General features: G+C 33.8%; 1 protein-coding gene across 3 annotated transcripts in view; it reads right to left on the reverse strand.

The window, feature by feature from the left end:
* Positions 1-12,138, reverse strand: part of LOC143246266 (nostrin-like) — a 59,898-nt gene that overhangs the window by 30,114 nt on the left and 17,646 nt on the right. For all 3 annotated transcript variants that reach the window (XM_076492715.1, XM_076492714.1, XM_076492718.1), the window contains 2 exons: positions 8,697-8,777; positions 7,265-7,327 (listed from right to left, as the gene is read on the reverse strand). In XM_076492715.1, the coding sequence (XP_076348830.1) occupies positions 7,265-7,327; positions 8,697-8,777 (144 nt within the window). The remainder of the gene's footprint in view (positions 1-7,264; positions 7,328-8,696; positions 8,778-12,138) is intronic.

Consider the following 12,138-nt stretch of genomic DNA (forward strand, 5'->3'; position numbering starts at 1 on the left):
ATTATGGATCAGAAAATTTGGGCGTTACTTGCTAGCAACAACCTGTTTGTAACCTGCACAGTAACAGTTATCCGGCTAATTCCCGGTACTGGTATGACGAGTTAGAACATACAATACGTAGGAGTCGGAAAGTGAGAAACATGAGGCATAATGGTAAACCACCGCCCTATGGTATTTAATTTATAACCATTATTAATGATAATTTTCAAAATGATATCAGATAACAAAACTCCAGAAAATCTATTTTATGTTTAATCCTTTAAATATTCTTTAATAGCATTAAGCCTACACCCAATAGTGAAATAATATAATACAGCATTTAGTTTCTTATTGTTTAGAAAACTGAGTAATTAATTATATACTTTAATGGGCATTTGATATAAATAAATAATAACTTTTTTATTCAAGGTCGATTTTTTTGACGTGAAGTGTGGAAATTTTCCAGTTTAAATAATACGTAAACTTGGTCTGTACTATCATTCTTTACTTTCATCCATGCCTGGCATGGCCAAGCTCGTAAGGCGTGCGACTCGTAATCCGAGGGTCGCGGGTTCGTTCCTATTATACTAAAGTAAAAAGGTGAGTGGATGTACAAACGTTCAACAAATATATTGTTCTTTGATTTTGTTAAACAAGGCCTGGCATGGCCGAACGCGTAAGCGACTCGTACTCCGAGGGTCGCGGGTTCGCGCCTGTGTCGCGCTAAACATGCTCGCCCTCCCAGCCGTGGGGGCGTATAATGTGACGGTCAATCCCACTATTCGTTGGTAAAAGAGTAGCCCAAGAGTTGGCGGTGGGTGGTGATGACTAGCTGCCTTCCCTCTAGTCTTACACTGCAAAATTAGGGACGGATAGCCCTCGAGTAGCTTTGTGCGAAATTCCAAAAACAAACTTTCATCCACAGATTTGGAATTGAGAAAATATGTTTATCGTATTATCAAAGATTTTAATCTTATAATATATTTATATTTTTAAACGGATCTCAAGTATTATACTTTTTAAAGATATTCGGTGCGACCACACTTCCATTTTTCTTGTACTGAAATACAAAACTATTGCAACCACATTAGTTCTACTCCACTTGGTGTACAAAGTGTACTTTTGCACTTCAAACTATTTTTGATATTTTAGCCAATCCACAGCGACAAATATCTTAAATATAATAAAAATAATAAAGCTAAAATAACTTTTTGAATGGTATTTTTGAAAATTTCCTGTTGTATGTTACATAACCCTTCATTAACATTGGTAAATTATGTATTATATATACTAAGATTAGTCTCACTTCATAAGAACAATATTCTATATCCTGTACTGTTGTTGGAACTACTTCCTCGTTGTCAGTGGTGGTCCTACTGATGGTTTTGATTACTTGCTGTTTGTTACCCATTGCCATAATTACCACTGTAACAAGCTGCTGCGAAGAAGGAAAACGTTAACCTTGGACCACAAGTTTCGACATTTTTCACAGATTCCCTCCCTCAAGGTACGTGGAAATCATTCAGCTCCCAAGACCATAAGTAAATATATAGCAGGTACAAAAACCGTCCGCTGAAGCTCGATCAGAGGACTCGACAGATATATGGTCGAACGGGATTGTTATAACTGCAATCTCTTCAGCCAACGTTCTCATGCAAACGGTTGTTGTTTTCGAAATATAAGTAGAAGCTTGTGAACTTTTACATTATGAGCATTCAACTTCAATTCATTGTTTATTACTTTGTTAGCAGTATCAGTAAAAATTCCGAGATTCACTGCATGGCTTTTTGGGTCGAAAAATTTTCTATCGTGATCATAGTTAAGGACATTTCTCCTGAGTGACTTATGGTGAGGTGTTGGATTCCAATTCCGTCGTAAACATTCTGATGTGTAAGTTTTCTTGCAGCCATCGCGATTATTGCAGGTTCCTTTCTTCGATACATTGTATCCTTTAGCTCTACATTATTTAATGATCTCCAAGGAAGGATTTTTGTATAGTGAAAATATTTAAAATATTTATCCAAATGCCCTAAACGGGTTGTATTCGTCGTTAACCATGTACGTAGGCAATAAAATTTCGCTTGTGGTACCATGACTGGCATCTAAGGTAAAATGTGCCGCCACAGTATTTATATGTTAAAAGCAATTAATTTTCTCTATATAACCACATTCATATACTACCTAACACAGTTCATGTTAAATGTTACTAACATTCTTAGAACTTATAAATAACATACTTATACTAAGCACAGCATTATTTTCATCTCAGTATCATATTTATGAAGTTCTAATATTACTAAAAAGAGGATACGAAATAATAACGTCCAGGAAAAATCTGTACAACTAAGTTAACGAAACCATAAGAGGATGCAGAGATTCGATTAATGTAATAGTTAACAGTCATTTACTACTTGGTTATTTATTTGTTTGGGAATTTCTTTCTCTTACCAAAACGTGAATTTCAATATAAGGAAAATATTATGCGGATGTTTAATCTGTTCTTTAATTCGTTATTTCCGCCACAGGAGACTAGTTTTTATTGAATTCATATCTCATTAGTGCTGCTTGGAAAATTCAAGCAACTAAACAAAGTAGGCCTCATATTATGGTGGAACGCAATAATTTTGTTTCGTTTTGATCTAGAGCCATTACTTTAAGTAATTGGTAGAGAGTATGAGACTACACCTTAAAATCCAACAGCTCTTCACTACGTTACATATCAGTGTTTCCTAGTTTTGGATATTCAGACAAAACTATAAAAGAACTGTGCGAGCTGTCCTTAATTTTGAACTCATGATCTATAGGGAAGGTAGATAGTCGAAAGCACACAACGCCAATTATTGAGCTACACAGGTTTCAAAGCCTTTGTAATGCCTATACATTATATATATTTGATTTATTGAAAGATGTATTAGATTAATAACACTACAAGACCTATCTATATACGCTTTATAATATATTGTATGGGTACACGCTTCGAGCCAAACGCTGGTTTATAATACGTACGTTAAGTCATTTAAATATCGTGCTTCTTGTCCAAGCATACTATATAATGCATAATGAGTTGTTTATTAAAAATACCTATTGTTTTTTCTTTATTTAGTTTTTCTCTGTTCTCACATTCAATTTACAGTAGGAGCTTCAGTGTGCTCTGAATTTTAACATTATAAACCCCGATGCTAACCTCTGACCTACCAGGGGAGGTGGTGAGGACACACAAATTATTAATAACATAGTTTGAACACCACACACTTTCTTCTGCTCAAATTGTTTGTTTGTTTGTTTGTTTTGGAATTTCGCACAAAGCTACTCGAGGGCAATCTGTGCTAGCCGTTTCTAATTTAGCAGTGTAAGACTAGAGGGAAGGCAGCTAGTCATCACCACCCACCGCCAACTCTTGGGCTACTCTTTTACCAACGAATAGTGGGATTGACCGTCACATTATAACGTCCTGACGGCTGGGAGGGCGAGCATGTTTGGCGCGACAGGGATGCGAACCCGCGACCCTCAGATTACGAGCCGCACGCCTTAACACGCTTGGCCATACCGGGCCCAACATCTCTAGAAGATTTTCATGCAAAGATAAAAGAAATTGTACCCGAAAGGGACTTTATGTAATTTTTGTTCGAACTTCTATTATTTTTGTACTTATTTCTATTAGTGTATTTTCTTTCCTTTCTGTTTTCCAAGCCTGATGTGTGCGTCAGTACAAGATGGAATCATAACTAAAGTTTATAGGACGAAAAATTTATTTACCACTTGTTATACTTCTAGATAGGTTCATACATTATAATCTTCTATATATATATATACACTGGCACGTGCAGTAGTACAATTTTAAAAACCAAATAATTGGCGAGACAAAAGTGTCATACAGGTTTTCAAGCACATATGAAACTGGTTGTGACAAGTTTGTAACTTCGACTTGATACACATACGGTTTGCCAACACAAACATTCGGATTTCTACCAGAAACAAAAGTTACAGTCACTAATTTCAGTGTCTTTACACCTTATTTGGTTTACGCGCCGTTACCTTGTCCTGATCACAAGTTTTTCTTAGGAAAAACTGGTTCTATCGAAACTCGATTAGATTTAAGAGATCTGGCGTACTCTTTTACCGTATCTTTCTTTAAAGTTTTTATTATAAAATTTTGACAAGTCCTTAATGAAAGCAGGGTAAATTATCTTCAGAATTACGGGGTATAAATTACAATAACATTAACCACACTTTCAACTGATTTAATCCAAATAATTAAACATTCGTATTCCACTTTTAAAGAACCAAAGATTTGCAGAATCTGAAACGGCATTATTATTGTATGAAGGAGTGTTCAATAAACTCAAGAAATTACGAATAAAATTCAAATACTGTGATGTATGCAGTTTACCTTTTTGTTTCTGTACGTGATGCTACACAATGAACTGTCTTCATTGTGCTAATATCGGGAACGGAGACCCGAATTTTAGTGTTATAAGCCCTCGTGCTTACGCCTCACTACCACCACCCCTGGTGGTGAGAACATACAAATTACTAATAACATACTGTTTGACTGTCATACTTAATAGAGTGGCCGTACTCATTTAAAACTTTCTTCTATTAAATTAACCGACGATTTGCGTTTATTCATTTTAAGGAAAAATATCAAAATCTTACAATTTATGCTTCATTATGTTATTTTGGAACGACTAACGAAAGCACACACACACACACATATATATATAACGCTGAGTTTTAATAGTTTTATTATTAACATATCTAATTACAAATCTCTACATTCTCAAATCTAAACATGATTTATTTGAGAACTTGTTGTATTATCATTATCCATCCATTTATCGTGTGTGTTTTTTTTTTTCGTATAGCAAATCCACGAAGGGCTATCTGCTCAGCCCACCGAGGGGATTGAACCCCTGATTTTAGCGTTGTAAATCCGGAGACATACCGCTGTTCAATACCGCCTTGGCACATATTCAATAAAAACTATTGCTGTTTCGTCAATGTCCGCCAGTTGAAAAAGTAAATTCATTCAATTGATTATTTTGAACCAACTCATACTTATTTCCAATTTTTAAATTACTCCAGCAACAATAAAATATTACAATCGTAAAGGTGAATTAACTTACAAATAATAACAACAACAAAAAGAAATAAAGTTGGGAGTATAATGTCGTTTAGAGTTTTAAAACTATCTCTGTATTTATGTTATTCCTATTTTTTCACAAGCCTGTCATTGTGTTTTACCTTGTAGTTACGGCATGGTAGTCTGTATTTATGTTATTCCTATTTTTTCACAAGCCTGTCATTGTGTTTTACCTTGTAGTTACGGCATGGTAGTTATGGCGCTCGATTCGTAATCTACAGGTCACGGGTTCAAATTCCCGTCAAACCAAACATGCTCGCCCTTTCAGCGGTGGAAGCATTATAATGTAATGGTCAATCCCCCTATTCTTTAGTAAGAGTGTCCCAAGAATTCTTGGCAGTGGGTGGTGTTGACTAATTACCTTCCCTCTAATCCATCACTGCTACACAGGGGACGACAAGCACAGATAGCCTTCAGAAAGCTTTACCGCGAAATTCAAAACAAACCAAAAACTTGCAACTAACGTGTATTTACCTCCCTATCTTTCTAGTGTTTACATCAGGTACTCATATTTCTTGTCATTATTAACTCGTGTCACACAAGCCAGTTCATCTTTTAGTAGTGAGCCTAAGATGATCGGCGAGGAGGAAAGAATCATTCCATAAAACAGATATTTGGTGTTATTTCGATACATGTCAATAAATGAGTCTCGGCACAACTTGTAAAATAAAAATAAACTAAATATTAACGAAAACATGGCATGATGAACTCCATGTGGAGTATATTATGACGGTACCATTCTGTGCATTATATCATTTATATTATTTATTCTTGATTGCAGAAATGGCATTTTTAATTTAAGAATCGCTAGAGACATCGTGTAATGTGTCGTACATTCAACTTTAATTAACAGTGCATCTCTGGACTTTAGTATGCCGTTGGTCTCACAAAGACTGAAACTAGTGATTTCTTACATGTGATTCCAATCTTCAATTTTGAAGATAATACTATTTTGCCTATTTTCTTTTTGAAGTTTCGCTGTAAATGCAGTAATCAATTGACAAATCTCAGATTCAGCTAGTTATGTCAAGCCAAATGTGATATCCTCTTATAAGTTCTTCCCTCATCTGATCTGGGCCCACGGCTTAACTCAATCGCTACATTTAAACCAACGCATTCACAACCATACCTAGAACATTTCAAGCATGTTTCATTGCTTCATCGTTTTACTTTGCATTCACAAGTTAACTATGCCATGTTGGATCTTATGGTCTTGGGTCTGGTCTAAATCAAAACAATCCAAACCTTTTCGATATGACTCATATATGTGGGTCCCTCATGAAAATGCAGAGCTGGCTCGTGTTGAATATTCTCTTTCTAATGACAGGAACACGCTTAAAAATTTATTTAAAAACACACAAAAACTTTCATACATTATTAAAATTCTACCACTTAAAATGAAAAATCGTGTAAATAAAAAAGGAACGAAACTAGGGTATTTCTATAAATTTGTACATCATCCATCATTATTTCAAGGAGTAAAATAAGATAACTAGGTTTTATAATTTTTGTTTGCCACTGAGAACAACCTTTACGCTTTGTAATTGTTGCTGTTTTGAATTAAGCACAAAGCTACACAACTGGCTATTTGTGCTCTGCCTACCACGGGTATCGAAACCCGGATTTTAGCGTTGTAAGTCCGCAGACACACCGCTGAGCCACTGGGGGGGGGGGCACGCATTGTAATATTTAGCTGAAAACCGCAAAATTAAAGTACGATGCAGAGAAGAATTAAATACCCACTAAAAGAAAAACCTAAACAAATTTAAACATATTACGTCCTATTTTGTTTATAATTTTAATTAATACATAGGACACTTCTAAATATTCCAACGAAACAATCCAAGATATTTTATATATATATCTTCTATAGTTTAATTAGAAGATGTTTTTTTTCCCCTAGAGTAGTCAGAATATATTTTTTGTGTAGTAAGATATTTTCCTATTATCCAACTCTATTATGTATTTACTATAATCCTCATGAACGGGTAACAGTATTTGATACATGAACCCACTAATCCATGAACTATGCCGTGTGTTGGAAAATTAAATATTACATACACAAGTCGTACTTCTTTATATTTGATAAATAATTCTAAATTGTGATCAGCTGACAGCTTAATTACAAACACAGTAGTGTACCTGTGTAACTCCGATTCCCGTTCCATCAGCACGGCTATTTCTTGCCAAGTGTCCGAAACGGTTCTGAAAAAAAATAATGAAGACGAAATAAGTACGTGTATTTAATTTTACAAACTAGGTTATCCACGAATCGAATACACTGATACGTTTCTGAAGAAACCATGTACATGAATTCTAAATGTTAGATTTGACGTTGTGTACATAAGCTGTTTTAACAGTAATACTAATAGATTTGACGTTGTGTACATAAACTGTTTTAACAGTAATACTAATAGATTTGACGTTGTGTACATAAGCTGTTTTTACAGTAATCCTAATAGATTTGACGTTGTGTACATAAGCTGTTTTTACAGTAATACTAAAATATCTCTGAAAAGATTCACAAGTTTCTTTTATGTCGTTCACTCAAATGTAACATAACATTGTATTGTCTAAACATTTTGCTCTGGTTAGGCCCAAAATATGATATTTTTAGTAGCATTCTCTCTATCTGTCTCTTTTTTGTAACACTATAAAACTCAGTTATCGATATTAACAATATTGTAGACTAAACGTCTAAAGAAACAAAGTAAACACTTCATTTCAAGACCAAGTCACTCCTTCTCAATTCGATTCTAGAAATATTAAAACTTGTATTTAATTTCGAAACCAGATTATTCCGTCTTGATTCAATTCTAGAAAATAAAGTTTAAACTTCACCGTAAGACCAGGTTATTCCACTTAATTCAATACTAAAATATAATAAAGTTTAGACATCACTCTTAGAATAGATCATTTTGTCTTAAGTTTTAAAAATAAAGTAAGACTTCACTTCAAGACCATGCCACTTTGACCTGACTTAATTTCTATTTACCTTCTAACAAGCAAGATGCATTTGATTTTTAGTTTAAGTCTTATTAGCCATATTAATTAAATCGTGATTTATTCCCGATTGGTTAGCTAATCAGTATTACAACTGCTAACAGTTATACTTCCCTCCAATTTCTAAAGGTTTATCATTACACCAGTGATAGAAGAAATCATCCGAATTAGGGCAATTCTCATGCAGTCAGTTTTATAAAATCTATATTACTAAATATACTAAAAATTGTATATATATATATATAAAAGTAACCTACCAAATTATGCAATTTGAAAGTTAAGGTCCTAAACCCCGCCAAACAATTTACACATACCTATAAGGTGTTTGAGAATGTTATAGTCGAAGTCAGTGTTTAGTAAATCATTAACAATAAAAAGCACACAGCTTACTACCAAACAGTGAACATTTTCAAGTTAAATTAGGCCCAGTGTAGAACTAATGCTAATGAGGAATTTCGTTTGTCAGTAACAACGTTCCACTTATGAATAGGGAAGCTTTTCGTACCCTTAAATTTAGTAATTTAATATCATGTGACAAAATGTCATATAAAGCTATGAACAACATGCTTACCCTCGAACTTCACGTGAAGTTTTGGATAGCTTAGCTGACAGCCTCGCCAGACCTTTGGCATATGTTGATTCCAGATCCGATCTATTGAAAATAAACTTCCTGCATGAATTTTGTAGATTCAGGTATAATTTTATACACAGATTTAAGTGAAATAAACAAGCATCAAATAAGCATGTTACAACATAAAATAAATAAAATTACACTTTTAGTAGTAGTTGTTGTGTGTGTGTGTATTTATAACAAGTCACTTCTATGCATTAGCAATGACTTTTGAGGCCGAGGGGTAATTTGAAACGTTTTGGTTTTTAATTCTGCTCATTTTTTTTCACCAGTTTTTGGTGAGACAGGTATAACCTAACTTATATAAACATGCAAGGTCACATTCAATGAAAAATATCTTAATAACATTACATATTCAAAGAGAAAATCAAGGGTCGCATTTTAAGAAAAAATTGTGTCAAAAGATATATCAAGAACCTTAACTGTAATGCCCTAATAATCAAAAGTTGAATCTTCCACCATAGATATTAGTTTATATATCATACATACCTACACAAATGAAAAAAAAAAAAAGTTAAAGACCTATTATACTAACTCTAGTGAAGGAAATTAGAAGTTTTAAACGTGGAGGAAAAACAAACATATGTGTATACTATGTATTGAGCAAACTGGTCTAGAAAAACTAAAACTACGGGAGGTAAACATAAAGTATCCATCCCCGAGAACGGAGAAGTAAGTAAATCTATCAATTTAAATTATTTCACATACATTAAACAGGTTTATTGTGTTGCACTCTTGGTTTCACTCAGCCAAAGCTGCGAGCTAGATATACTGTCCACCAGGAATAGTAATTGTTGATTATTTCAGTCATGTTAAGAGACGCTCAACAACACTATACGGTAAATTCATATTTTTATTATTTAAGTTACGTCACATTTTGAAATGTGAATGATAATGCGATTGATTCGTAACAGTTTAGTGTAAAATATTCTGTTTGCGAAATAAAATTTGACATTAACATTATTCATGTCTATTCTCCAAACATTTTAAAAGTTAATGTTGAGACAGATTTACTGTCGTATAGCTATTTTAATATAGATGTTTAAGTTACTCATATTTAGAAATGTACGTAACTTATACTGTTAAATCTGTATTACGAAATTCCTACCTATTCACTAAAGTTGTAAAACGTTCTTCAGTGTAAGAATCAACAATACACGTGTGTACATAAACATTGTTGTGCAAGCTGAAATGTCTAAATTTTTTCCAGGCATATAAATACATCGAATACGACCTGCCAAGAAACAGTATATATTATTGGTTTGCTATACTTGGTACATCATAGATTACCCAAACAATCATCATCACAGGCGGGGTGAAGAGAAATAAAACTTTTGAGCGGTCTCCGTTATATTTCATTCTGAACTTCAGCTTGAGGTTAGATAATTTTAAACCGAAACTCCTGCCACGTTTTTTTTTTGTAAAACATTGTTTCGTCAGTTGTATCTCCACATGAAGGACCAACAAAGTTTAAATTCAATTTTTTCTTGTGTATTTAAAAAAAAAGTATACAAACAATTAACATACCTACATTTACAATAATTTTACTCTGACGAATTCTACAGATAGAAACTTATTTCAACCTATGAAGAGTGAATTCATATGCAATTTCATTTAGCTTACTTTAATAAGCCTCCAAGTTTTAATGCAATTCCAGGAATTATCACTTTCACGCACAGTGGTTCCACTATCATAAAGAGAAATATCAATTAGAGGCATCATAGTTGGCTTCAGTCTCTCTTGCCTCTCTCTCTCCCACCTCTAAGGAATACATTTTCACATTCTTTTGCCTTCTTCCTTTAATTTACGTTGAACATTGTGTGAAAGTTAAATCACATATCTGATGATTTTACAGAGTTTCTCAACAGCTTTCGTAGTGTGTGTGTTTTTTCTTATAGCAAAGCCACATTGAGCTATTTGCTTAGTCCACTGAGGGGAACCGAACCCCTAATTTTAGCGTTGTAAATCCGAAAACTTACCGCTGTACCAGCGGGGGACAGCTTTTGCAGAGAAAAAAAAATATACAAGTAATAGACGACAAAGAAGCAGAACTTATTAGTATACTTTACAAAGTAAGACTTGACTAACATGTAATATGTATGATACGTTATTAATGCAAGCACGATACAAGTCTTCCTTCCGGAAGAACAAATTGTATTTTTTTTTTGGTTCACTGCTTATTTGTAGGGCATGTCTTGAAAGTATGTGCGAGACACTGAAGTACAGATTACATTGTCTGGTGACAATCCAAAGGTCAATCAACTAGAACAGAGAGCCGGAATCATCATTGTTTTTAGTGTGTTTGTGGTTTTTCTTATAGCAAAGCCACATTGGGCTATCTGCTGAATCCACCGAGAAGAAGTCCTTCAGTGAGTCAGTTTACTGATTAATCCAATAAAAGTTGGGGTTTAGTTCCTCGCAGTGGCTAGAGAACTAAATGCAAAGAGTAACTGTTGTATTTTTTCATGGTTAACACTATATTATATATATATAAAATGATGTAGCTTTACGACAAGGAGGTCAGATGTAACTGCGTTTGTACTTAATGTAACATTATATTCTTGAATACTCTTACAAGCTTCTAATTTGATATAACTGAGTACCCTAGTATTAATGGCGTTGCACGAATGACATATTAACTGTAGAACTGGTTTTGAATATTTTCCACTTTGGACAAGATCCAAAATGTGCGGAACTCCTGCAAAATTATCATATTACATATTCGAAAATATAAACAACAGTAAAAAAACATAATTGATAATTAAATACATTACAATCAATATTGTTTTTTATTTTGTTTTTTTAGTTTTCTTGTTTAACGTTATGCATTCATTGTAATGTGTTTTATACAAATGGCTTCACTAACTAACAAATTGCCTTTATTATTATTATTGTTATCAGTAATCACTAATACCGCACATTTCGAAGCTTACAGCTGGGTTTCCCTAACTTTTATCATCCATGCCCATTTAATAAATGTTTTCTTGTGTCTCATTCTTGTGAAAGAGTTAGTTACGTGGCGAGGTAGTTATACGGATACACACTAAAATAGTATACGCATTTTAGTAATTAGTTATTATTTTGTTGATAAATAATATATTAAAACGCTTAATTTTGAATTATTCTACTAGTGATTACCTTTATCGCTACCTTCCCAAAAGACCATATACGCTCCTATGAGAGTCGTATTTTGGGAAGCACTTTGTTTCATATTTGTTTTCTTCTTTGTTCAAATTAGACTAAACATACTAATCCATGCGTACGAAACTTGTATTGGTGTTTTTTTGTTTTCAACAGGTGTGCACACATCTAAGGTCGCGGGTTCGAATCCCTGTCACATCAAACATGCTCGCCCTTTCAGCCGTGGGGGCGTTATAGTGTG

This window comes from Tachypleus tridentatus, chromosome 3 (assembly GCF_004210375.1).
Source record: "Tachypleus tridentatus isolate NWPU-2018 chromosome 3, ASM421037v1, whole genome shotgun sequence".
NCBI lineage: Eukaryota > Metazoa > Arthropoda > Merostomata > Xiphosura > Limulidae > Tachypleus > Tachypleus tridentatus.